The 27,441-nt window shown below is 54.5% G+C and overlaps 1 protein-coding gene across 1 annotated transcript in view; it reads left to right on the top strand.

Moving 5' to 3' along the window:
• The window catches only part of VANGL2 (VANGL planar cell polarity protein 2), a 38,485-nt gene extending 11,601 nt beyond the window's left edge, over positions 1-26,884 (top strand). Inside the window, exons 2-9 of the mRNA XM_067560297.1 lie at positions 4,172-4,357; positions 13,233-13,501; positions 14,176-14,296; positions 15,974-16,581; positions 17,845-17,981; positions 19,128-19,263; positions 19,892-20,123; positions 21,398-26,884. Coding sequence (XP_067416398.1) covers positions 13,431-13,501; positions 14,176-14,296; positions 15,974-16,581; positions 17,845-17,981; positions 19,128-19,263; positions 19,892-20,123; positions 21,398-21,658 — 1,566 coding nt within the window. The 5' untranslated portion in view covers positions 4,172-4,357; positions 13,233-13,430 and the 3' untranslated portion in view covers positions 21,659-26,884. The remainder of the gene's footprint in view (positions 1-4,171; positions 4,358-13,232; positions 13,502-14,175; positions 14,297-15,973; positions 16,582-17,844; positions 17,982-19,127; positions 19,264-19,891; positions 20,124-21,397) is intronic.
• The last annotated feature ends 557 nt before the right edge of the window (positions 26,885-27,441 follow it).

Genomic DNA, 27,441 nt, shown 5'->3' with positions numbered 1-27,441 from the left:
GTTAATTCCCTCCCTGCTGAATGTTTGTGCCTCAACTCCAGTTTGAATTGTTCCAGGTAAAGCTTCCAACCATTGGTTGGATCTCATTTCTGATCTTGTCTGCTGGCTTGTCCCCGTGTGTCGGTATCCACGGACCAAGACCATCACCTGCTCCCATCCTGAGTCTCCGGTTGCTTGACTGCTGCCATCTTCGGGGAAAGCTCCTTGCTTCTTGAGTTGAGTTAGACCCATTGTAACTAAGAGTTCGTCTACACTGCGAACAGAAACCTGCGGTGCGGAGTCTCCGAGCCTGGAGGAATTGACGCGGGCATGTGGGGCTCAGGCCGCAGGGCTAAAACTAGGAGCATAGATGTTCAGACGTGGGCTGGATCTCAGGCTTGGAATGGAAACCCAGTGAAGCGGGAGGACTCGGAGCTGCGCTCCATCCCGAGCGGGAATATCTACTCTGCTGTGCTGAGCCTGAGTCAATTGACCTGCCTCTGAGAGTTGCTGCCCCAGGTTTTGTTTGCTGTGAGACGAAGCCTAACAACACCCGGGCCAAGATTCTCAAAAGGAGGAACCTAAAGTGAGGCTCCCACTAGTGCAATTTGCAAGGGCACCGCAGGGATTGAGAAGCCCGAGTCCTGCTGACTTTCATTGCGCCTTATGCTCCAAAGTCATTGTGCTGCTCTGGAAAAATCCCACCTCCGACTCTGTACCGAGGCTTCTAAGTAGGTCTCCTGGCTTTCAAATGCGGTGAGCACCCAAAGCTTTTTTTGATGGCCGTGTGTCCAGCGCGCAGGAGGATTGTTTGGGAGTCAAAGATTGTATATGTGGAGAAATTGACCAGCATCACTATTGCAGAATAAGGTATGTTGCAATACCTGTCCTGGTCTGGGCACTGTTCTGCAGCAAAAGTGATTTTAATCCAGAATCGTGTGTTCACACGAGGGAGTCACTCCAGAATAGATCAATTATACTGGACTAACGATGCTGGTCAAATTTCCCCTCCTAATTTTAGGCTCCTGGCTGAAAACCTTAGCTGAGATTTTCCACGCTGAGTAGTGATTTTTGGATGCCTAACATTTTTTGAAGAGTGCCCAATTTGAGACGCCTTAAATGCCCAGAAAGCGCTGAGCACCCGTGCTCTGAAAATCCGGCTGCTTGAAAGCATCTTACGTTGGGCGCCTGACCCCCCCGCCATGGCTTTTGGAAGTCTTGGTCCTTGGGATTGTGCCGTAGTTTTTCTCTGAGCCACTTACATGTTTCGTTCTAGACTCCGGGCTGCAGTGGGCCACGTTTAGAAGGTTACGATCTTTGGGGCTGGAAGGGCTGGGCACTTTTTGTGGTTGCTGTTGAAGTGTGAATTCTGTAGACATAGTTGGCATAGGCCTCCCTGCTGATCAGGGGAGAAGCGACTTGCTTGCCACGGAGGAGTGGATTTTTTTTTTTCAAGCCCTGAGTAAGTATTCTTCTCGATTTATAGAGGAAGGAGGTGAGGCCCACAGACGCCCGCCTGGTTTAAGGGCACGTGGCAGTTGCAGGAAGGGAGCCCAGGTGTCCTGACTTCAATCCCACTTGCTCACTACTTTTTTCCTGGGCTCCTGGTGCGCATGAGTGTATGTTTTGTTCCGTGGAGCACGTGCGCCTGCTCGTGTTACGTGATCAGTTTGCAAAGCGAAATATTATCCCTCCTCCCCACAGCATGGCCTGTGGCAACACTGCATGTCAGCGGCGGTGTGCCGTGTCTAGCGGCCACAAAGTGGGCCTCGGTTACAGATGCACTCACCTTTAGGCCCCTTGACAGTGTGAAGAGACTCAGTGTAAATGAGATTCAGAGCTCTTAATAGTGACCTTCCCTTTAAATGCAGTGAATGACCAGGAAGCAGTGGGGATCCTTGCCTGCTCCCTTGTTCTCACATACATACCAGTTAGTGGCTAACCTCTAAACTGGCAGGGTTCAGCCTTTGGATTGTGACCTCGGAGGGGGTGGGGATCGTGACTGGGGAGGGATGGAGGGGTTCTCCCGTCTTTCACCAGAGCAGATCTGCTCCCTTGCTTCCTCTGTGCTACGCCCCAAACCACTGGCCAGGTTTCCAGCAATTGCTGAGTCTAGCCCAAAGAATTAGGGGGAGGCGTTGCGCGTGGGGTGTCGTAGCGGGAGAGCGGCTGCAAACTCCCAGCCCCAGCGGACAATCGAGACCCTTAACTCCGGTGCTAATCTGCTGGAGTGTTCACATGGCCTGGCTGGAGCAGCCTGGCTGTGAACCAGAGCCGTTGCTCGGTGCCGTGAATGAGGCCTGCGGCTGGCTTGCTGCAGCCCTACATTCACCTCCCGTCTGGCACCCGGCAGGGTGTTTATCTTGCTGCCTGTTCCTGCAAAATGCAGATCAGACGTGCACCATCCACAAGCTGCAGGGAGGGGGGAGTTAAGTGGCTTTGTGGTTAAGACGCTGGCCTGGGATGTGGGAGATCTGCATTCGATTCCCATCTGTGCCGCTACCTCTCCGCAATAGCTCTGTGCTTCGTTTCCTCCTCAGTGCATGTGAGATAATGGTCCTGCCTTTCCCATTTCAATGGTAAGCTCTTTGGGACACACACACTGTCTTAGCAAGTGTATGTGGAGCACCCAGCATCCGGGGGCCCGATCCCAGTGAGGGTGTCTGGGCGCCCCCAGAACAGAAATAACAATTTCTTTGATCATGGTGCTGTCTGAGTCCGTCTTTCCAAGTGGTTTTTTTTAACCCTAGCAGCGTGACGGGGAAGTGGCTGGGTTTGCTTTGGTCGGTTCTCTGCCCTTTGAGTTTCTCAGTTCAAATGGACCCAAAATTCAAAGCAAAACTTTGGCCCATCCCTAGCTCTTCCCTCATGCTTTTCCATCCATAGATCTCCACGCACGTTACAAAGGCAATTGCTGTCATTAACCATGCTTTTCCAGGTGGAGAAACCGAGGCACCAGGAGGTGAAGTGACTTGCCCAAGGTCACCCAGCAGGCCAGTGGCAGAGCCCGGAATAGAACCCAGGAGTCCTGGCTCAGTGCACTAGCATTAGGCCCCGCTATCGCCCCAAAACTAGGGGTGGGCCCAGGTCTGCAAACCTGCTTGGAGGCTCTGGCAAACACGGGCTGCCTTTCGAGTATTTAAACCAGACGTGTGGGGTTTGTGCAGCCGCAGGTTCTGGATTCAGCCTCTTGTAGCTGAGGAGGTTTGGAGGAGTGTCCTGAGAACTAACAAGCTCACGCCAGTTCTGGGTGCCACACTTTAGGAAAGAGGGGGACAAACTGGAGAGAGTCCAGAGGAGACCAACAAAAATGGTCCAAGGTTTTAGTATCCATGGTTTTGTTTTTCAGCTCTTCTTGATTTCCCCCCTTCTGCCTCCCAGTGCAAGCTTTTCCCCTAAAAGAGGAGAAAGGAAACATTTTTGTTTAGCTTCAGATGTAGCCAACGTGTTTCATTTTGAGGCTCAATTCTGGAAACCACCAGTCGCGTTCAGGTTGGTGGAAGAAGCTGGTTTTCCTCGGGAGACGTGTTGAGGGACACGTTTGGACCAGCTCTAATGATGCCTGGCTCGGGGGCTGCTCATCGAGCAGGCGGGAGCTGAGGAATCAAGGCCCATATTTTCAGAAGTGGCCAGTCATTTTGGGCGCCCAACCTGCCGCCCAGTGCCCCATTTATTTACTTTTCCGGGGCCCACTCCCGTCCCAGGGGAGTCCGTTGCCCAGGTGTGGGGTTGGACACCCGGAATTAGCAGTTGGTTCTGCAAAACCTTGGCTTCGGTCTTGGAAGGAAGCTGAGATTAAACAGGCTGGGGACAGTTGAGGACTCTTGGCTTAACCAGCATGCCAGCTTCATTAGGACGGAAGGAGCTGGGAGCTCAGGGCATTGGTACTGGGGATCGGTGGAGCCTTTTGCCTCTACACCTGACTGCCTGCTCCCCAGATATCTCCCCCTCAGCTGGTGGTTCGGTGGCTTACGTGCGATGAGTTTGCTGGGTCTCAGCCCAGCCCCTACTGGATGTTGGAACTGGGCAGGGCTAGAGCAGTGTGTGTATGATGGGGAAGCTGGCCTGGGTTCCCTCATTTTGTGGCTCAGATCTCCAGGGTTCCTGGGCCGGGCCTGGTTACCCCGGTGTTTGTAGTAGCTGCAGTGGGGCCTTCAGCTGCTGATTCCCTTTCTCTCTGGGTTTCCTGTAGCTTCCCGGTGGGACCTCGGAGCAGAAGCCCAGCACCTGAGTTGCTCCAGATGTGGAGTCCGGCAGCTGGCCGGGATCTGGCCACTGGCTTCTTTCGCGGGCTCAGGATGCGCAGGCGTCTCGGCAACTGATCAGACTGGGGGACAGGACCCTCCCTCCAACCCCCTTCCGCTGCGCCACTGTTTCGGTGAGTTCCCTTCACGCATGCAGGGGCAGGACGCCTGGGTTCAGGAAGTGGGCGGCTGGGTGGCCTTCCCCTCCCACAGCTCTGTAGCATCTCCCCGGCTCCTCCTTTAAAGGGAGCTGCAGTTGGGCACTATCCGGTGTTTGTCTCTAATTCCCAGCTGGGCGTGTGTCACAGATTTCCCCGGTGACCTCTCAGCTGGGAGCCAAGCCGTGGTGAGGGGGACCGGGGTCAGTCTGCACTGGTGTGTGTGTGGGTGAAACTCTAGGGCGTGGGGTACGTGGGATGTATACATGCGTGTCAGAGGGGGCTGACGTGCACGGGGAAGCGTGCAAAGGCCGGGAGGGCGAGAGTGGATGTGCGAATGGGAGGGGGGCGGTTCAAGCATGTGAATCCGTGTGCATCTAAGGCAGGGGTGTGCAGGGAGAGCTTGAGAGGACTCGTGCAAGGGGGTAGACGTGCGAGTGTGGGTCCCGGGGCGTGGGGGGATGCCTGCGGGATGTGGGAGGGTATGCATGGGTGGGTCTGGGTGTAGGTCCGGGGTCCCGTGAAGGAGAGGGCCTGTGTGCAGTGGCACATGCGTGTGGCTCTGGGGGGGGGGGCGAGGATGGGTGCGTGCAAGGGGACGTGCACAGGTCTGTGGCTGTTGGGAGGGGCTGTGAGCAGCTGTCTCGCTGCTGTCCCCTGGCCAGGTGTTGGGAACGGACAGCAGGGAACACGGCCCTGGCGCTATCAACAGGCCTGTGACTCAGGCTTCTCTGCCGGCCTCGGCCCTGCACCCCTATTGTTCCCGGCAGAAATCCGATTCCTCCTTTCAAACAAAGCCCCGGGGGGGGGGGGGAGGGGGGTGTGTGTGTGTGTGTGTGTGTGTGTGTGTGTGTGTGTGTGTGTGTGTCAGGCCCTCTCTCTTTCTGCTTGTGTTGCCGCTCGCTGGGGATGCCGGGATGCAAGCTCCCGGCCCTGGATGCCATCTCCTAGACAACCAGGATGGGAGGGGGGTGGCGGCTTTTGTTTCCATAGTGATAAATGTGAGAGAATCCAGCATCTGGGACAAAAGGATTCCCCCCCACACTCCCCCCCCCCCTCTGCTTTGAGGGGCCCCAGGAGAGGCCAAAAGACATTTGGGTTTTATTTGACCGAAATGGCATTTCCTTGGTAACTCGTCTCTCTGTGCTCAGCTGCCCCCAGCACTGAACCCGGTTTCTCTCCTGCCCACGCCAGGCCCTACAAGGAAAACGGGGCCATGGTAGGGTCTTGCCTGCTCCCGAATTTAAGGTGGTTTGGGGGGCTGGTGAAGTTGGGGTCTTTATGTTGCCCTGAGTGGAGGATGTAGGGGGGTCTGACTCCTGCGTGGCCTGAACGTGTGTGTGTGTGTGTGTGTGTGTGTGTGTGTGTGTGTGCGTGTGTGTGCGTGTGTGTGCGTGTGTGTGCGTGTGTGTGCGTGTGTGTGTGTGTGTGACTGGAGTTTGCGGTAAGCTTCGGGCCGGGCAGTCCTTTCCCACCTTGAATGGGTCCTGTCTCAAACACCCTCTCACAGGGGGGCTGTCCTCTCCCATCCATCTCCCCAGAACCTCCTAGGGTGGAGATCCCCTCGCTGTGTCTGCCTTCCATCCTCCAAACCACCCGCTGTGTTAAACTGCAAGGATATGAACACAGACCAGCTGAGCTGTGTGTGTCGTCGTCGTCCCCCCCGCCCCCCCACATTTCCACTCCTTCTGCTCTCTTGCACGATGAGGCGGCTTGGCTGGTTTATTTCCCCGCCATCGCCACCCCTTTGGCCTTAAACGCAGGCACGGCAAGAGATCTTACAGAACCCGGAAATCCACGTGTACCAAAGAACCTCTGTTAACCCCTGGGCTTGTTCCTTCCGCAGGCTGATAGCGTTCTGTCGTGCTTCGCGTGCACGTCCAAATTAGCACGATTGGGGGCTAGAGAAGGGGACCCCGCGATTCGGGGCCCCGCTTCTGTGGAGAAGAGAGTGGGATATTAAAGGGTTTAAGCAGGTGAACAGGGTGTCAGGACACCTGGGTTGTATTCCCGGTGCTGAGAGCAGAATTTGGTCTAGAGCAGTGGTTCTCAACCAGGGGTGCGCGAACCCCTAGGGGTGAACAGAGATCTTCCAGGGAGTCCATCCACTCAGCTAGATATTTGCCGAGTTTTACACCTGGCTACATAAAAAGCACCAGCGAAGTCAGGACAAACTAACATTTCGTACAGACGGTGACTGTTTATCCTGCTCTATATACGTCACGCTGAAACGTAAGTACGATGTTTACATTCCAGGTGATTTATTTTATAATTATATGGTGGTAGCGAGAGAGTCGGCCATTTTCCAGTGCTGGGACACTTTTTTTTTGTATTTTTATGGCTGGTTTTGTAAACAAGTAGTTTAAGCCAGGTGAAACCTGGGGTAGGCAAGACAAATCAGACTCCTGAAAGGGGTCCAGTGATCTGGGAAGGTTGAGAAGCGCTGGTCTAGCGTTCAGAGCAGGGTACGTGGTAGATCACATTGCACGCTGACAGCCAGGAGGGGAACCCAGGTGTCCTGGCGTATCTGACTCTTGGGGTGCTGGCTGTGGCCTAGGGGCCTCGCTCCTACTGGTTTTGCTTTTGAAAATTCCTATCTGCATCCTTAGACACCTAAATACCAGTAAAACTCGGGCCCTAAACAGCTAGCCCCCCATCAGTCAGGTGGGGAGTCTGTGACAGAGCAGGGAGCTGAACCTGCGTCCCAGGTGAACATCCAGTGGAGGATGCACTGGTTTACCTAGAGCATCTTGGAGTCGCACCTTAGCTGAGACCAGGGTGGCTTTCCCGTGCCCACACACGATCTCAGTGCAGCTCAGCTGGAGCAGCCGTGATCTTAGCGTTTAGATCTGAGTTTTGGAGGAGACCTCAGGGGCGGGAACTGGGCAAACACACCCAAAGCAGTAATTAACCCCTCTGTACCAGGGATAACACCCCCCCCTACACACACACACACACACGAACTGATATTTATTCTTTAATGGTTTGGATCGAACCACAAACACCCATGGGGCCTTCTGTGTGTGTGCGTGCATTCACGCGTTGGTTTGTTCCCTGCCTGTGACCGATACAGCGGGAGGGAATCTGTGTCTTTGCCAGCACTCTCAAGGCATGTCAAGCCACCCCTCTGTCTGACTTGGGAAGAGCCTTGAGCTGTAAGTGCTAAGGGTCATTGCTCCGCACCTGCGGTTCTGATGAGGCCCCGGTAATTTTTTTCCACCCCCCTCTCTCTCGGTGCTCGTCCAACTATCGGGCTGGGCAAGGTCAGATATCTAGACAGGGTGGGTTCCCCAGGAGGGGTGGGTGGGGGTGGTCTCTGCAGCATCTGGTGGAAGTCAAGGCGCTGATTTGCCCTCCCATCCTGTCCGCAGGGGGAGCGTGGTCTGCAGCGCCCATCCTCCTGAAGAAAGAGAGGGCGTGTGGGTGTTGTTGGTTGCAAGCAGCTGGCTGGGTCACGTGAGCCGTACCTGGAGGCCTGGCTTCGTAACTGATGCTGCTTCCTAATTAAAAAGCAGCTGAGAGTCATCAAAGCACATGCACTGCACTGCACATTCTTGGGGGGGGGGAGCCCCAGCAGCTTCCCACTTCCCTCATGGCCTATGAGTCCTGGCCAGGAGGGTTTCTTTGCCCCCTTCACCAGGGCTGCATGACCCCCCCCCCCCCCGGCTTTGCCAGTGGCCCCCCACCCTTTTAGCTGACTAATCTGGATGACCCACTGTGGATGGAAGGGTTGTGACTGGCTGCCCCGGTATCAGGTGCTAGTCCCAGCAACAAGGGATGGAGGTTGTTTCTTTAATGATAATCCTGAGCTCTTAGATAGCACTCTTCATCCGTAGCTCTGGAAGTGCTCAAACAAAGGAGTGTGATGCCATCAGCTCTGTTTTTACAGCTAGGGAAACTGAGGTACAAGGTGGGGAAGTGACGTGCCCAAGGTCACCCAGCAGGCCAGTGGTGGAGTCAGGCATGGAACTGAGGTCTCCATAGTCCTAGTGCAGTGTTCTAGCCACTAGGCCATGCTGCCTCTTGAAGAACTCAAAAGCTTCTCTGGGAAGGTACATCTTTGGCCTATTCCCTAGGCAGCGGGATAGCAACCACAAGTCCCAAGCAGTTTCCCACGCTTAAGGCATCCGTTCTCCTTTGCAGTGTTCCCTGGTATTCCTGGGAGGGGGTCCTAGATACACACGCCATTCCCACAGGGCTCGTCTTTTCCTGGGAATGTCGCAAGACCCTTGTCTCCAAAGAGTGGTTGTAGGGGGAGAAATGAGTGTGAAACTGACACTGGGAAGGAGTGTGAAACTGACACTGGGAAGGAGTGTGAAACTGACACAGGGGATTTAGAGGCTCTGGTCAGTATGAGAAGATCAGTTAGCAAATCAAAGGCTGTTTTCCTTTCTCCTAGGTGTGGAGGCAGTGCCGCTCACTGGTTAGGGCGCTGGCCTAGTAACCAGGAGACCGGCTGTTCTGTTCCGTTCCGGGCTCTGCAGAGATCGCTGCCTCTGTTTCCCTCTCACGTGCCCTTTGTCTTGTCTGTTCAGAGGGTGAGATCTTGAGGGCAAGGACTGTTACCTGTCTTCAGTGCCTGGCTCAGTGGGGCCTCACGCCAGAGAGCTGGGCAACAGCATGGATCCAGGGCGCTCTGGTCGCTGCAACTCTAACGAGCCGCTCTAGAGTGGTCCTTGTGCCTAATTGATGGGCTGGCCGGGGGAAAGCAAAGAGACTAATTAGCCCTTGAGGCAGAAGGTAGGAAGGACCCAGGAAGGAAGTGCAAAGGAGTGAGAGAGGGGGACGTTCTCAGAGTCAGGGATCTCCCAGCGGGAAGAGGCTTTCCTTCTCCCCATTGCTTGGCCACAGGAGCTAAGGGGTGTATGTCTTAGCACAAGAAGGTCTCCCAGCTGTTTGTAACTTGAAAAGAGCCAGGCGCAGGACCCCACCCTCTTAATTGGCCTGGACTGGAACAGAAAAGCGGAGCCCAGATTCGTTTAATGGGCCAGCCGCCCTGTTATCGGCCTCCATCTCGGTTGGTGCCTCGAGGTGCTTCTGTAACACAAATAAATCTTTTTACACCGTCCCAGAATCCTGTTGCTTCTCTAGCAGCTTCCAGCTGAAGCTTGCACAGGGCTTTGCAAACCGGGGTATGGAACATCTCCTTGTGTCGGGTTCTGTCAGGGCCTGTAATGAGGGGCGGGTCTCCCAGCCGCCCTGCTCCTGGAACCACTCTTCCTCTTGAGGGCTACAGACAGCATCGAAAAGCAGGAATTAAATGACCAGGAGGCCCAGCAAATGGGCTGGGAATGGGGAGAAACGTTGGAAACAAGAGTTGAAAGAGGGGACAAAATGAGTTGCATTCCCTTTTGGATCTGTGTGGTCTCTGTACAGATTGTAACCTCGCTGAAGAAGAGAGAAACCAGACTCTGTGTTCTCAGTGCTCAGCACAATTTGGGTGCTATATAACTAACTTTTGCTCCCCCCCAAAAAACAATTTGCAAGCTGTATGGGGGTGGGGGGGAGAACAATAATAATTGGCACGTGTGTGTATATAAATAACTTTAATTGGGTTACTAATATTGTAGATGCTCTGACAATGGTAGTTTATAAGTGCAGCGGGGCGGTATTGTGTGTGCCCACAAACGGAGGGTTGATCTCGGCCAGTTTTCCTTCCCTGCAGCGGGTGGTTTGTTTCCCAGCCCGCCAGCCACTGGTTTGTTCTGGTGGCTTCTCCTGCTCTACCCATGGCCAAAGTTTTCAAAAGTGGCGGCTGATTTGGGGTGCCTTTGTTTTTGAAGCAGCTGAGGTGTGATTTTTCAGAGTGGCTGAGCCCTGCTTGATTTCAACTGGCAGCCAACAATTGGTTCCAGTCTGCCCTGATATCATTTATGATGTCCTCTTCTTTATATTCTCCACTGAATGGTCCAACTTGCAACTAAAAATTGTGCTTAAATTCCTTTGTTTAGTAGCTGTTAAATCCTCGGATTCTTAGTTCGAAAAGAATTCTTTTTAAATCTGGGGTCGGGTTCCCAGCTGATATGAATGGATTTCACTGGAGTGAGAACAGCAGATGATCTAGCAGCTAGCTCATTTACTGATCTCGCGCCAATGATGTCCATTCAGATCAGATTCTAGCCTCTGATTGTTGTTCTGCTACCCTCTTGATGCTGCATTCAGCTTGGAAGGGTGGCATGCCTGCCCGGTCGCTTTCACTCTCACTCATAAGAGCCTGTCTGCTGTGTTCATTCATGGACGTGCTTTTCATAGATTTTTTTAACTTGCGCCTCCGGATTTGAACTCCAGGCCTTTCCCCCTCGGAGAGAAGTCACCTGTCACAGTGCTACTAGGCCAGGTAGCGCAGAGAGAATTTATTAGAGTTTATTTTATATTCCTGTGGTTTTGTTGCTCTCCTCCTTTCCGCTCCTGCTCTCCCCGACACTGAATCTGAACTTGATGCTTAACTCATTCGATCCCCATTTTCATCATGGCTGTCTCTCTACCCCTGGTCCAGCTCAGAAGTTCCAGGCATTTTGCAGCCTCTGATAATGGAAGCATCATCTCAGCCCTGGGAAGCTGATCTGTGTTAATCCTTCCCTCCCCCCGCTACCCCGTTTTACACATGGGGGAACTAAGGCCGTGGAGGTGACGTGGCCTGTCCAGCTTCACACACTCACAGTCAGTGGCAGGGCCTAGCTCTCCTGATTCCCACGCCTCTGTGCTTTGACCACTAGACCACACTCCCCTTCCCAAGGCAAGAAGAGAACCCAGAAGTCCTGATTCTCAGAGTGTGGTTCTCAAAAGGGCTCGAAGGTGAGTTTAACTAATTTCTGCAAGGATGGGCCAGGGGCGAGGGTCCTAATGTGGGAGTTGGGATTTAATTCCCTGCTCTGCCGCAGACTCCTTGAGCCGCTCACTTGGCCTTTCCGTGCAGCAGTTCCCCGTTGGTAAGCGTTTTGGGGGAGGGACTGTCTTTCTGTTCCGTTTCTGTGCAGCACCTATCACCATGAGGTCCCGGTCCATGATTGCGGCTACTGGGTACGGTCACAACACGAATAAGAAATAATAATGGCACTTGGATTGAACAGCCTACAAATAAGGGCCCAAGCCTGCATTCCCTCGGCGCAGCTCCTGGTGACTTAAATGTGAATTCCATGCTCGGGACCGTTGCAGGATCGGGCCCATGAGTTTTTACCCTGGTTCTTTGCAGAAGCCAAAACTCCTGCATTGATCTTCTGGATCTGAGATTCCGCGCCTGTGCCGGGAAACTTGTTCTAACAGCGCCTTGCTGTTTGGAAATGGGTCTGAAGCATTGCCTGTATTGAATAATTTATTTGTAAATTGGTCCCCGCCCTGGGTGCTCTGCCAGCAATTAAAATAGCAATCCTGATATTAAGGAAAACATAAATTGCATGAAACAATGCCTGAGAAAGCTCATCTTTCAGCATCTTTTAAAAAAGAGTGGGGAGCTCAGAGTTCTACCTGATGCTATAATAGAAAACACCCTGAAAGAAACAGCCAGGCGAGTGTAATACGTTAATGCCAGTTATTGCTCGGCGTTGGTATGATCAGAGCCTGATTCTCATTTTCACTCCCTTTAAGGCCCCATCTTTGCCCTGCCAAAATGGTGTAAAGGGGCCTTAGTGAAAGGGAGATTTAGACCCTTCCACATTTTTCTTTATGATTACAGATTATTTTAGCTGCTAAGAATGCCTTAAAAATTATTACATGTTTTACGGTAAGACCCAGAGCCTTCATTGTGCCAGGCACTACACAGACACATAGTGAGAGACAGATCCTGCCCCCAGAAGGCTTAATTTAAATGGAGAAGGCAGATGGGCACAGAGAAATGGAGTGATTTGACCAGGGTCACACCGGGAGCCCCTGGGAGAGATGGGAATAGTACCCAACTCTTCTGGGTCCCAGCCCAGTGGCTTAAAAATGTCTCTTGAAAAGAGAGTGCTTTTCTAATGATGCTAATATCGGGGGAGGATGGGTGGTGTTGCAAGGGGGAGAGGTTTTAACAGGGGCCTCTCGCTCTGTGCGCTGGGGCTGGGCTAAGGATCGGTGGGATGGAGCCATTTCGTTTCCCATCTATAAACAAAAAACTGCTTTCTTCTCACTAAGAAAAGGGGTAGGACAAAAACAAACAGCCAAGAGTCGCTCAGTTTGTTGCTGGAAACATAATACATTCGCTTGGAAGGATTCGATTTTTATCGGTAAATATGCAATTCGGCTGTACGCGCACAAACTGACGAAAAGAGATTTCCACTGAGAATCAACCGAGTTTACAGAGTGGCAAAGTAAGACGCGCTGCCTGGGAACTTCTTAGAGTTGGAGTGCAGGCTGTTTACTTTGTATCTTTTGATGTGTGGTATCAGCCCTTACCCCTCCGCCAACAATTTCCTGCAACGGTGAAAATCGAAATGGGTAAAACAAAGAAAAAACGCTTACAGAGACCGATCTGTCAGAATTAGGTATATAAAAGAAAAGACGCCGGCTTCAGCCAAGCCTCGTTCTACAGAGTCCGTTCATGGCGCAGCGTGGGGGATTTGGAAGCTGTGTTGGAAGACCTTGCAGGTGACCCAGCGGTATCTCCTGCCCCTTCCTGCAATCTCACAGCTGGCACAAAAGCAGCCTTTCCTGTAGCTCCTGCGTTTGCCCTGCCCCACTGCCCGTTATCTCTTCCCCTTGCTGGTCCCTCTCGCTGGCAATGGATGGATCAGGGGATTCTCTGTCGAGGCGGCTGGACTCGGACAGACCCTGTGGGTTCCCTCTGGCTGGGTGCAGGTTTTAGGGAAGGTGGACTTAGTCTGGGACCCAGTGGGGATCCGCTGCGTGCGTAACTCTCTCCCCTTTCTCCCCCCAGTAGGGCGTCATTTTCTTCTGAGACGAGCCCAGCCAGCTGATCAAAATAGAGTCCCTCAAGGTGAAAGTTGACTTCCTGAAGGTGCCCCTTGGCCTGAAGACGCCCGCGCTGAAGGAGGCAGCGGCCGCCTTGGCTGCCGTCCCCGGGAGACCCAAGTCCGCCAACGTGGAGCGCTACAAGGCCCGGCGCTCCGACAACATGGACAACGAGTCGCAGTACTCGGGGTATTCCTACAAGTCGGGGCACTCGCGTAGCTCCCACAAGCGCAGGTGAGAGGGCGGCGGGGGGAGGGGGGGAGGAGCGCCCCGAACCTGGGCCTGTGGAGTGGGGTAGGGGCTGAGGGCCTGACCCGGAGCTGTACTTAGTGGAGGGCAGAGGGATGACCTGTATTGGTCGGGGGAGGGAGGGGGAGAGAAGGATGCCATCCCCCATATGCAACTTTGGGGGCTCCCCCCTGCATCCATCCTTGCGGGGGCAGGGGAGAATGTCCCTACTCCCTGTGGGCAACCTCCCCTCTCCACACTCTGCCCTTGGGGAGGAGGAAAGTGCCCCCCTGACTCTATGGGAGAAGGGTGAACTCCCCGTCCCCCCCCCACATCTGCCCGGGGGGGGGGGGTCAGGAAGGTCTTGTGCCGCCCCATATCTCCTGCTAGGTCTGTCCTAGTGGGGAGATCCCCCCTGCTTTTATCTGCAGGATGGTGCAGAGGGGAGAGGAATACCCCCCCCCCCATCGTGTGGGGTCTGAGAGGATCCCCACTCCCCAGCATGCATCCTTTGGAGAGGTGCACCCCAGTCGTGTCACCTCCCCCCCCCCCCCCCCCCAGGCTGTGGGCACCCGTCCGCCCCTGTGTTTCCCCCTCTGACCCCGGCGTCTCTCTCTCCCCCACCCTCCTCCTCCCCCCTCCCCCCAGGCTGTCTCTCTCTCTCTCTCTCCCCCTTCCAGAGACCGGCGGGATCGGCACCGCTCCAAAAGCCGGGACGGGAGCCGGGGAGACAAGTCCGTGACCATCCAGGCCCCCGGGGAGCCCCTGCTGGATAACGAGTCGACCAGAGGAGACGAGCGGGTGAGGGGGGGGACGCCAAGCTGAGGGCATGGGACTGGCATGGAGCTCGGGGGAGGGGGTGTGTGTGGAAAGGGGGGTGTTTAAGGTATCAAAGGATGGGGGCGGGGTCTGTTTTGCCCCTCCCTCTGCTCTGGGGGGAGTGGAGGGGGGATCCTCGGGGACTACATGCCCATCACTTCCCCGTCGCCAAAGAAACCAAGGTGGTTGCCCCTTGCACGCAGGTTGCCCCTTGCACGCAGGTTGCCCCTTCGCAGCTTCCGGTGGTGGGCTCTGGAGGGCGTGTGGCAGGCAGTCCCCGCACCATGTAGCCAAGCGCAGCAGCCTCTGGTGTCCAGGGAAGCTCTCCCTTCCCAGCAGCTCTGCTCCATTTGTGCCTTAGGGGCTGAAACTAGCCCGACAGAGCCTCTCTCCGCAGGGCAAACTAGCATAGACGGCCACGGCTTAACCCGCCGAGCCGCAGGTGCTGAGTGGGCAGCTCGGGAAATCCATCTCCTCTAACCACGCACCGTACACAGACAGGCGGCGGCCAAACAATTTGCTCCCTCCATCCAGCCGGCTCTGAACTCAGTCTCCACGGCCCATTGTCTCCTCTAGAAACAGGGCTCAGCCTTGCCAAAGCAGCCACGGGAAAACCACTGCCAGTCCGGGCCAGCCTGAGGCTGGATTTGAACCGGGGCCCTAGTGGTGAAAGCCTGCATCACCTGTTCGCACTCCCCTGAATGGTAGAGGGGTGAAAATTCCTGTGAGGTCCTGGACTTGGATGAAATACAGCAGTTGCAGTTACAGCTATTCGTGTTATCATTGAAATCACGATAGCACCTAGGGGGTCCCAGTTGGGAGTCGGTGCGCCAGGTGCTGTACAAATACACGGGGGAAGGAGTGCAATGGGTATCAGGAGCCTCTGGTGGTGGGGGGATGGGAGTTCACTGGTTGCCAGTGAGGGCATTTTCAGATGGTACTTGGAAATCAAGCCATTGGAATCAGGGCGCTGAATTCCAGATCCCGTCTGCTTGTGCATGCCAGGGTACCGTGGCCGTGGCCGGCAGAGGAGGGGGCGTGGCGGAATAGCACATGGGTGTGGTTGCTTTTCTCCTTGTTACAAAGGGGAATTGCGTGGAAACCTTTTGACATTGTTCCCGTTTAAAAGTGTATCTGCTGCTGGGCAGGTGTCACTTGTGTGGAAGGCAGCAGCACGTCCCCTGGACTGGGAACGGCACGGGGAGACAGGAAGCCTGGGTTTTAGGCCCGGCTCTGACGCTGAGTTACTGTGTGACCTGGGGCAAGTCACTGCCCCACTCTGTGCCTCAGTTTCCCCATCTGTAAAATGGGAGCAAAGATCCTGACTTCCTTTGCAAAGGGCTGTGAGATCTGTGGAGGAAAACTGAGGATCCAGATTGATTCCTAGTTATGTTGATCTGGCCTGGCTGGGAGGAGAGCACATGGCCTGGCAGGCTGTTGGGATCTGATCCCACGGGGTGGAGATGGTCTCATCCTGTGGGGCAGAGGGTTGTGGGGCCGGGAGCAGTTCTGATCCTGCGGGGCCGGGGAAGGGTCTGATTCTGGGGCGGGGGGGGGAGGGGGGGTCTGATCTTGTGGGGCAGGGAGACGGTTGCACTGGGGGAGTCTTTTCCCATACGCCAACCTCTGTGCGTAACCCTTTCCTCCCTGCCCCCCTAGGACGACAACTGGGGCGAGACCACCACAGTGGTGACGGGCACCTCCGAGCACAGCATCTCCCACGATGACATCACGCGCATCACCAAGGACATGGAGGACAGCGCCCGCCTGGACTGCTCCCGCCACGTGGGCATCTCGCTGGGCGGGGCCCTGGCGCTGCTCTCCTTCCTCACCCCGCTGGCCTTCCTGCTGCTGCCCCAGCTGCTCTGGCGGGAGGAGCTGGAGCCCTGCGGCACGCCCTGCGAGGGGCTCTTCATCTCCGTGGCCTTCAAACTCCTCATCCTCCTGCTGGGCAGCTGGGCCCTCTTCTTCCGCCGCCCCAAGGCCTTCTTCCCCCGGGTCTTCGTCTTCCGGGCCCTGCTCATGGTGCTCGTCTTCCTCCTCGTCGTCTCCTACTGGCTCTTCTACGGCGTGCGCATCTTGGACTCGCGCGACCGCAACTACCAGGGCGTGGTGCAGTACGCCGTCTCGCTGGTGGACGCGCTGCTCTTCGTCCACTACCTGGCCGTGGTGCTGCTGGAGCTGCGCCAGCTGCAGCCTCAGTTCACGCTCAAGGTGGTGCGCTCCACCGACGGGGCCAGCCGCTTCTACAACATCGGCCACCTCAGGTGAGGGGCGGGCGGGCTGGCTGGAGGGGGGCACATCGGTCATGCCAGCGGGGTGGGTGTGTGTGTGTGTGTGTGTGTGTTACTGCCCCTGCTAGTGGGGAAGGGGGAGTGTGTGTGTGTGTGTGTGTGTGTGTGTGTGTGTGTACCGCCAACCTCTGCTGGGTAGGATTGTTGGGGTGTGTAAAATGTCGCTCTGTGCTAGAAGAAACTGGAACTGTGTGTGTGTTTGCACACACTGCAGCTTGCTGCTGGGTGCAATCTTGGAGGGGGGCTTTCTGTGCGTGTCTGCATCCACACCTGCCTGGGGGAGGGGGTGTGTGTGTGTGTGTGTGTGTGTGTGTGTGTGTGTGTGTGTGTGTGTGTGCGCGCGCACGTGTGAACATTCGTGTGCTGCTGTCCCCTGCTGCATGGATCTGCGTCTCCAAGCAGGATAAGAGCCCTTCCGTAACACCTTTTATTGTACCAAATCCTGGTGCTATCACCTCACCTGCCTCGTCTCTGCAGTAACAGCCTCATCCCAGGCATGTCTCCTTTAGCTCCGGCGGCAGGGATCTTTGTGGGTCCTGTGCCGAATCTCCTGCCAGTGGGTTGTAGTTTGACTTGTAAGCATTAGATTTGTATTGCTAAATATCAGTGAGTGTCAATTTCGCTGTCCACCTGCAAACCCACCCAAAGAACATTTCCCTCCCTGGTCCTGGAAATGGACAGTGAGGCAAAATAAGAAACGCTGCTGGAGGATTTCGCAGAGGTTGATTTCAGGAGATGTACTTTGTCTGTTTGGACATGGGATGTTGACAGCGCGTGCGTTAACGGATACAAAACTTTGACTTTTTGAATTTCAACATCTGTCAGATAATTATTTTCTGAACTCCCCTCCCCTCCCCTGGCTCCCTCCATCATTTCCTGCAACGGTGACTATTTAAATTGATAAAAATCGTTTAAAATGATTCACACCCAACACTGCTGTTATCCCTTGAAATTCTCAATCCATAAAAGCTGAGATGGGCCAAGACTAGTCAGAGTCGTTGTACAGGGTCTGGCTAGGGCCCGTCTGCACTGTGGTGGCTGGGATGTGTTGCTGTGGTGTGGATTGTCGATGCTGCGTCCTCTGCCTGCGCTGTGCAGCTCACAGATCCAACACATCGTGGTCTCCCCTTTTGTTCTCCCCCTTCTGTGTACCTGTGTCCTCCCCTGCCTCCGGCAACACGACTCTAACCTGTTATTTTGTGTCCTTCCCCATGCCCTGGCTGTGTTTCCCCACAGTATCCAGCGCGTGGCAGTGTGGATTCTGGAGAACTATTACCATGATTTCCCCGTCTACAACCCCGCCCTCCTCAACCTGCCAAAATCCGTCCTGTCCAAGAAAATGTCTGGGTTCAAGGTGTATTCCCTCGGCGAGGGTGAGCTTGTGTCTCTCTCCTGTCCACCCGCTTCGCTGTCTCTTCTTTCTCTGTTGACTCTCTGTTTCCCCACCCCGTCTGTCCAGCCCCAGAGCCAAACCCTGCTATAGCTCCCTTGACCTCCGTGGTCTTACAAGGGAGAGCAAAATCGACTGGCTTACTTCTCCCCTCGTTCCCAGCCTCGGCTCTGGGTAACAGGAGCTGATTTTATTTGATAAAATTCCCTTTTTATTACGAGTTTTCCTCCCCTCCTTTCTCCTCTGCCTTAGCGCGGGGTTATTCTCTCTGTCTCGCGGGGAATTGCTTTGTGTTTGAATGCATTTATTCACACCAACACAAGACATTTTATACCCGATCTTTTGCCCCTCCAGGGCAGAGGTTATCGGTAAGTCACCGACGCCGCCTGAACCGGTTTAAGTTCTCCCACGTTAGAAGGCTCACCCCAGATTAACGAGAGCCGTGTCATTAAACCGGTACAGCTTTCTGAGTGTAGACAAGGCTTTGGTGCAGGCGACCTGAGGGAGAGGTTTTTGGTCGCCTGTTAATATTGGATGTGTTTTAAGGCAGACTCCACTTAGAGACCTGGGCGGGGGCCTGTGTCGTCATGTTCCTCCTCCCCCTCCCCCTTGCTATTCAGATCTGAATCCAGACCAGGGGTTTGGATCCAGTGTTCTAGCGCCAGACCAGGCGGCAGCGTCGAGGAACAAAGCTGCAGGCTGCAGAGACCGAAAGCCCAGCCGGTTGTCTGCCCTTCCTCCGGCTGCAGCGTGATTCCACGGCGGCTCGCTGGGGCTGGTGAACCCCTCGTGGCGGTTGTGCAAGCCCGGAGGGGCTGAGCACAAGTTGCTGGGGCGGCCCCAGGTGCTATAAAGTTTGGGCACCTCCGGCTTTCCGGGACGGCACGGGTGATGGGCGTGAGCAGGTGCCGTTTGCCTGCGGGTCGAGGAATCTCAGCGTGATGCTGTGTCATATGCACGCCCCCCGCCCCTCCCCGCCTGCTTTGGCGGACAGATCCGGCTGCTAGCCGCACAGGGTGCCCGGGGGAGACACCACCGAGCACAGAGACCAGCAGGTGCAAGGCGCGACTGCCCCTGTGACCTCTCCCCGCCCTGTGTCTAACCCCCTCCCCGCACCTTCCCCCTCCAGAAAACACAACGAACAACTCGACGGGCCAGTCCCGGGCCGTCATCGCCGCAGCCGCCCGGAGGCGCGACAACAGCCACAACGAGTATTACTACGAGGAAGCCGAGCACGAGCGCAGGGTGCGGAAGCGCCGGGCCAGGTACGGGAGCGGAAGGGGGGGCGCAGTGCCCCTGGTTAGTGGTGGAGGAGCAGCAGGGCTCAGCCCCAGTGACTGTAAAGGGGCTGCTGGACACAGACAAACCCGGCAGTTCCCCCTGGCCGTGCGGCTCTTGGTCTGGGCTGCCTGGTGTCACTGTCCGGGGCTGCCCCTTCAGCCCTGACTTGGGCTCCGCAGCCCCAGCAGGGACGGAGGGCTCCGCTCCACCGGCGTATGTATCTGAGCAGAGCCTCCTGGGAGCCCGTCCAGCCCACGGGGCAGTTCACGGAGACCCGGCAGAAGCTGATTCAAAGCAGGTGCTGCAGGCTGGAGACGTTGTGTAACCCGCATTAACTCAATGGGGGGGTCTGTGGCCTCTGGCATGGGCCAGCCGCGAGTGGGAGACAGAGACCCACTGCGTTAGTGTGGGCTGCACACCCTGCCCTTTGTTAGCCCCACAGCAGGTCTGATCCCCCTGCAGGCCCCACAGGTTGGGCCGTGACTGGGGATTGAACCCAGGACTCTGCTCTAAACACAAGGGTACTGCTCTCTGAGCCAGAGGACGGGGTGGGCTTGCTTGGGGCAGGTGCTGGCCCTGCCTGGCTCAGCCTCGCTACCTTTCTCCTGCCAGGCTGGTGGTGGCCGTGGAGGAGGCCTTCACCCACATCAAGCGGCTGCAGGAGGAGGACCAGAAGAACCCGCGAGAGATCATGGACCCGCGGGAAGCTGCCCAGGCTATCTTTGCCTCTATGGCCCGGGCCATGCAGAAGTACCTACGCACCACCAAGCAACAGCCCTACCACACCATGGAGAGCATCCTGCAGCACCTGGAGTTCTGCATCACACATGACATGACTCCCACGGTACGGGGTGGAGATGTGGGGGGGGCTGGGGAGCTCGGGGGAAGCCCCCCTTTCCCTGGACCAGCCAGGACTTGCTCCTGCTCCCTCCATGTTCCCTAACCCTTCAGGCCACGCCTGGAGACTTTTCTCCCGTGAGAATTACTTCTGGGGTTCGTGCAGAGGTGGCCACCAGCCACCCGGCTCTATGGCGTGTCGCAGCCTCTGAGAGCAGGGACTCGGGACAGCCAGGGGCTATTGCCAGGCCCTGAGCCCTTAGTGGTAGGGTGGCGTCTCCTGGTATCTCCCCAGGCTTCCTGCTAAGGTGACGCTATATCCCACAGGTCCTCCCGGGAGGGGCCCTTTCCCCTGCCCCTGGGGGCTCTGTGTGTTTTGTTGTCCCTCCGGCCACTCAGACCACGAGGTCCCCGCCTTCTGCTTCGTGGTCTCGCTCGTCCAGACCACAGGGCGTTGGCAACGGGCGGCTCGGCTCGGGAGGAGGACTCGCGGTCTGACGTGGATTCTGAGCCAACGCTCCTTTCCTCCTCCCCGCCAGCGCGGCTGGCTTGGGGCTTGAGGATCCAGCCACCACTGTGGTAGCTGAGCTTTTGGGTCAGGCGTCCTGTACTCGAAAGCCCCGGTCTGGTCTACACCATGGAGCCGTACTTCAGTTTTCCCATCTTGCCCGTCACTCCGCTGTCGTAAGTGGTGGTAGAGCCATACTGGGGCCCCAGGCTATTGATGCATTGATTATGGTTCAACACAGCCACGCAGCAGCTTTGTTCCCCAGCACGCCCGTGCATCGGCCATGTGGGCTGGGTTTGTACCAGTGCTTGCTGGGAAGATCTAGACAGCTATCCTGTGCCACCTCAGCCTCTGGCCCCTGGGGGCAGAGAGGATTGTGGGTGTGTTTGGCCCGGTGCAGGGCACCTTGGGAAAGTCTCCCCCATGGAGGCAGGAGAGCGGGTAATTCGGGTGGACCCCACCTACGGTCAGAACCTGAGGACCGCCAGAGGCCAGGGTAAGAGCCTGTGGGGTGGACGCCCGGTGCCACCCATGTGGTCAGGGACTGTGAGTGTCTGTCGGGCCATGTTCCACAGAGATCCACTGATGGACACCAACTGAGGTCCTGGCCCCAGACCCTCCACCATTTTAAAGGCTGGGCAAGTAGATGTTGGGTTTCCATGGCAACACAGCAAGGCCTTCTTCCGGCCTGACCCACCAGGCGGCCAGTGGTGCCTAACCAAAGACTGACGTCCATTGAGTACGCCCCTCCGGTTTCCTTCTCTTTCCCCCAGGCGTTCCTCGAGAGGTACCTAAGTGCCGGGCCTACCATCCAGTACCACAAGGACCGCTGGCTGGCCAAGCAATGGACGCTGGTCAGCGAGGAGCCGGTGACCAACGGCCTGAAGGATGGGGTGGTCTTCGTCCTCAAACGCCAAGACTTCAGCCTGGTGGTGAGCACGAAGAAGATCCCCTTCTTCAAGCTCTCCGAGGAGTTCGTGGACCCCAAGTCACATAAATTCGTCATGAGGCTGCAGTCGGAGACCTCGGTGTGAACAGCGGAGGGAGCGGGTTAGGTGACGGGCTCCCGCCCCTGGGGAGGAGTAAGCTGCATCCAGGACTTTCCCTTTTTCGACCGGAGCTCAGAGAGACCACCATGCAGGGAGAGCCCCGTGGGAACCTCCCAGAACCAGCGTGCAAGTCTTAGGGCTCCATCTCCTCTTTCTCCAGCTTCCTCCGGCTCTGCATGCCCTCCGTTTGTGGGGAGGTGAGGGCAGAGCCCTTTTCCCATCCTGTTCCTGCTGTCTCCAAAACCCAGATTTTTGTAGCAATCTCCGAGGAGGTCGGAAGGCGCATAGCGCCAAGGACGGTGTCTCAGCAGGAAGAAGATCCCACATTTGGTGCCAAAACTCAAGGGCTACTTTTGTTCACTCCTTCACCAGCGTCTCCAAATGCGGCTGGGTCCCAAGAACCTTCTCCGGTTCCCCCTTTTTTTATGACTGTCCCGATTCCGGCCTTTAAAGCATCACCTGATGTTTGGAATTTGTTTTTTAAATCCACTCGCGTGAGGCTTTCGGAGCATCTGCGAGCGCGTCTCCAGTATTGTGGCTGCTATGAAAACCTCCCCGCTCAACCTGTAGGTAGGAAAAGACGAACCAACAATGCCCACTCTGGTATAGGAACCCCCTCTTTTGGATCTTCTCTGGGGTTTTCCAGATCAAACTTTTAAGAACAAGAAGACTAGTTTAAAAAAAAAAAAGGTTTTTAAACAGCGATTTTTTTTTTTAATTTGGTGCTGATCTCTGTGCTTTGTAATGGAATTCTGCGTTTTTTGTAAATAGCGACCCAAATCGGCCCGGTTCCACCTCCTTGACTAACTGGGTCCAATTCCTCCTTCAAAACGAGGGCATTTTTACACCGTTCTGGCAGCGTAAGGGGGCCTTCAAATGAATGTCAAGTAGGGTTACACTGCCGGAGTGGCGTAAAGGGGCCTTCGCGTCCGTGAGAATCAGATTCCCTGAGGAGAATGCTGGTGAAAGTGCTGAATTGCAGGAATTGAGCTGAATGAGTCATCGTCCTTGTGCCGATTCCTCTGGCTTTTCTGTTTCTGGAGGCTGAGCTTAGTTTTAGCAGTTGGCATTTCCAGGTAAAACCGCACCAAATACCTCCCAGGCCCTAGGAATCATCCCTAACCTCAGGGGAGTAAAGCGATTACTCTTGGGTTTTCTTTTTTAAAAAAAAAAAAAAAAAAAAGCACAGTTATAGGTCATGACTCAGCAAGGTACGTGCCTAGCGTTAGCTGTCTAAGGTACTTCCGTGACCCCCATCACCGTGGCATCTGGGCGGCTCCCAGTCTTTGCTGTATTTATCCTCAGAGCTCCCCCATGCGGCCCTATTGTCCCCATTCTACAGATGGGGGCCTGTGGCACAGACCGGCTAAGCTAAGTGACTTGCCCAAGGGAGTCTGTGGCGGAGAAGGGACTCAAACTCAGATCTCGCAAGCCAGTGCCCTAACCACTGGGCCATCCTTCCTCTGATCTCCAGCTGGTGTAAACTAGCATAAGGCCATTAACAGTAATGGAGCTCTGCTGCCTTACACCCGCTGAGATTCTGACCCATTGATTTAAATGGAACTGGTCTTGTGCTGGAAATCAGGCACGTGCTTTTCCTGCCTTGCTCGTTGTGTGCTCCCCTCTCTGTTGCCTTTATGGCTGCAAATAAGTAATTGCTCCCGTTAACCCTGCAGCAGGCCGTGCGGCTACTGGGGCCGGAGCTGGAGTCTCTTCTCCTGCGCTGCCCACGGAGCCTGGCAGAATCTTTGGGCTTGATTCCCGGGGCCCTGCGCTTTGCACGGTCCCTCACGTCAGTGCAAAGCCGGTTGTAAAAGGCTTCCCCCTCCTGCTCCGGCACTCTTTTGCACTCCCTTTGTACTGCTGACCCAGAGTCGCATTCTTTTGTCTCCAGAGATGGTGCGCGAAGGAGACAAAAATGCAGAGATCGCAGCTGGTTCCCGGGGCTGGTGGAAGCTAATGAAATCCAGCTCTTGGCTTTGTTACAAACTGAGCTGGTTTGATCCAGAGACAGAATAGACACAGAAGCCCTCAAGGTCCAGTTCTCTTATTCCCCCTTTGTAGATTGAATTAGTTGAAACACTCCAGCTGGTCCCCTGCTCGAACAGGGCTCTCGTCCACGGAAGACAGGACTAAATTCAAGTGACTTCACCTACAAAATAATTTTTTCCTTCCTCTTGGCAAACTTTGTCCTGGTCTGCCCCTTTAATTTTGTTTCCAGAGCCGTATCGCTGGGAGGAGCAATGGCTGGCCAGCAAGGGCCTGATCTGGTTCCTGCAGAACTTTGTCCCCTTGGGCCTGATCCTCTGCGACACTTGCTGCAGTCGTGAACGCGGGTTGCCCATGCAAAGCGAATGCAAACCGGAACAGTTGTGTGTTCACACCCGCGTCGCACTGGTGCAGCGAGGGTCTGACATTGTGCCTATCGACGTCCATGGCAATGCTCCCAATGACTTAAATGGAGCAGGAGCAGGCCCTGAAATGCACCAGGCTCAGGGTGACCGAGAGGTGGGCGTCAGCAGAGGTGGGACGGACGAATATCGTCAGGATCCAAGCAAGGCAGGGTGCAAGGTTCGAGGGGTGTGGGGGTATCTCTCTCAAGGCCCCAAAGATTCATTCCTCCTTCCCTCCCATCTCCTCTGGAGCCTGGAATCAGAAACCTGCAATTCGCTACCGTGCCTCGGCCTCCTCTTTTGTAACAAGCTCTCCCGCTCCGCTTGTGCATGTGTCTAGAATTCCTCCCCACCCCATGTCCACCCGTCTTTCCAGTGGGACTCTCCTCCCATGGGCCTGTATGAATTCTGCCTTTGCCAACTTCAGTGCTGGGGGAGAGGCCCGGGTTAGACCCGCCGCCATCCCCAACTGCAAGTGGGTAACATTATGATGGGCCCCTAGCTTGGTGGGTTTCCGTCTGCCTTTTTGGGGTTTTTTTTTTTTTTTTTTTTTTTTTAAGTCAAACTGATGCAGAATCTTTTTGGTTACAAATACCTCATGGGTTTTCTACTGGGTCCTTTCTACCGTCTGTGCCGCTGTCGTGTGCGAAAGGGTTGTGTGTGTTCCTGGTGCGATGTGAACACCGGTGCTGTGTGAGGGTAGTCAGAAATGTCGTGTTGCTGTAGGGGTCTGGGGGTCTCACCAGGTTTTGTCACTGTGATTTCAATTTTTTTTTTCTTAAAAGCACTACAATTATTAAAGGTCTATGACTTATCGGGGGGGATTTGACACTATTTTGTCATTGAAGTCAGAACTGTGGTTAATTTTTTTCCTTTTATTTTTAAAATTAGGGGCCTCTCCCCCCCCCCCCCCACGCCATTCCTCAGAGATTTACAATCATGGTAACACTCTAACTCTGTAACAACCTGTGGGGATGTCAACTGCATTTCTTTCTGCGCTGAAATCCCCCAGCTGTTGTCAGTTGCTGTAACATCTATCCATCTGTCCTCCTATCAATCGCAGGGTGTTACCTTGCCACCCGTCACCATAGTATCTGGGCGCCTTCCACATACGATCAATAGCAAAGTCCCTAGTGGATTTCATGGCCCATTTCAGGGTCAAAATTCAGCTTGGTGGTCGGCAGCCAATTGACCTCAGCTGAGGATCTGGGTCTCCAGGTCTGAACAAAGATGCTCTGCTCTCCTCTGCCTCCTGTTCTCTCTCTCTCTGATTTATTTAGCACCAAATTCTCCATGCGGTTGAAGTCCGCCCTGTGCTCAGGCCCATGCACCGCTAAATCCTTTAAAGCCGCGTTGGTGGGACATCCCTGGTGCAGTTGCTCTGTGCAAGGCCCCTCTGCACAGCAGGGGAATTTCACCCTCTCTCTCTCTCTCTCTCTCTCTTTTCTTCCCCATTCCCAGCATCCTTACATTTGCTCACAGCCCGTGTCCGATTTTGACCTGTTACGCTGGTGTAAATCTGGAGCCACATCGGTGGACTTGCTCTGGGTTTGCACAGGTACAGGAGATCGGACTGACTCGCTATTTTCCAGGGTTTTTAACCTTTTGCTTCAATCTCTGTTCCACCCTGCTTTCGAACTCTGTACCGTGGGCTTTCCATTACCTCACCATGCTGCTGACTTCTCCATCCATCCTGCTGGATCATCTCCCAGCACGAGATCCCACTCCCTTTGTGCGGTTCAGTGAGCGTCTTGCCTCATGTCCTCTCAACTTAATTTCCTTCCATCCTTCGGGCCAGACGCCCGTCCCAGTAACACTCATGTGGAGTCGCATGAGGAATGTCACTGGAGAGACTCTGGATTGACACCGGTTTCACTGAGGTCAGAAACCAACTTCACATCCAGATTCCGATGTCCATTATATCAGCGTCATGGCACGGAGGTCAGTGGAGTGACTCTGAATTGACACTTGTTTAACCGAGATCAGAATCTAGGGCCTGATTCCCCGTTGCCCTGCACCTTGCTTTACACCAGTGCATAGCAGGCGTAAGCACGAGACAAAGCACAGGACAACCGAGAATCACAGCCCTTCACTCCAATCTCTGAGATCCCTTCACATCCTCCATCTGCCCTTAGAAAACACATCCCTTAGCTGTAAACCTCAAGAGTCAATATTCCAAGGCCAAAAGGTTCCAGCTAAAACATCTGGATCATTGAAGGTGTTTCATGCAAACATCTGCCTCCATTAGTGCTCCTTTCCACCCTGGCCGTCTATTACCTTCACCATTTCTTCCCCTCCAGATCTGTTAATCTGTCCATCTGTGTGTCTCGTTTCCTGATCCCCCAGGGGGATCTTTCGCTGACACCGTTTTATGGATCAGTCACCATCGCTGTGATCGTCTCGTCATGTTTCCATGTGCACGTTTACGGGGATAGAATTTTTGGTTTTTTAGTTCCAAAAAAAAGTAAAGAAATAAAATTAAAAAATAAAGACTCTTCAATGGAGTGAGATTGTAAATGTAGAGGTTTTGGGGTTTTTTTGTTTTTCCACTTTGAGTTTAGGGGGGAAAGTTGTGGGTTTTTTTTTTAAATTTGTTTTTTTGTTTTTTTGTTTTTTTTTACAGAGCTGATACCTTGTGCATGCGTGTAGAAAATTGTAAAGTGTAAAATTGTTTTTTAATATATAAAAAGCTTGTTTTTACAGTTTGCAGTGAATCTAAGCATTATGGCAATTTTAGGAACTTTGGTTTTTTTCATAAAAATAGGAACTAAAATTGTACAAATTTTTTTTATACAAAATAAACACATTTGACATTTTCCTTTTCCTTCTTTTGCCTGTTATTTTGTTACTAAATAGGGGACGTTGAGAAATAGAGATTTTTTTATGCTGGTGGTTCTCAACCTGTACCATACCAGTGCCATGATTTATCTACTCAGGACTGCCACCCATCTGCCAATACGGGAAGGGTGGCGTGGTCCTGACAGGCAATGTAACCTATTGGTTAGAGCCCTGGACTGGAACTTGGTTCCCAGCTTTGACACTGTGTGGCCTTGGGCAAGTCAGTTCCCTGCTCTGTGCCTCAGTTTCCCCATCTGTGAGGGCTGATGATGCCTTTTGTAAAGCACTTTGAAATCTCTGGCTGAAAGGAGCTATGTGAATGCAAACATTGCACTGCATGTTATCGCCCCTTCTCCCTATACAGGGATGGATCATTCACTACTGCAACCCTGGTTCCCGTTCTCTTCGCACAGTGAGAATTCCTCTCATGTCCACTTTGCACTGCCAGAATGACACAAATGAGAATCATGCCCCGGCCCGTTGGCCATGGCTTTACAGAGTCAAAAGGAGATTGGCATTTTCTATGGCGAACTGGAA

This window comes from Emydura macquarii, unplaced genomic scaffold, assembly GCF_026122565.2.
Source record: "Emydura macquarii macquarii isolate MOO-44397 ecotype Brisbane River unplaced genomic scaffold, CSIRO-AGI_Emac_v2 contig_2273, whole genome shotgun sequence".
Classification (NCBI taxonomy): Eukaryota; Metazoa; Chordata; order Testudines; family Chelidae; genus Emydura; species Emydura macquarii.
Note: the sequence above shows the minus strand (reverse complement) of the source record. Positions and strands in the feature narration are given on the sequence as shown.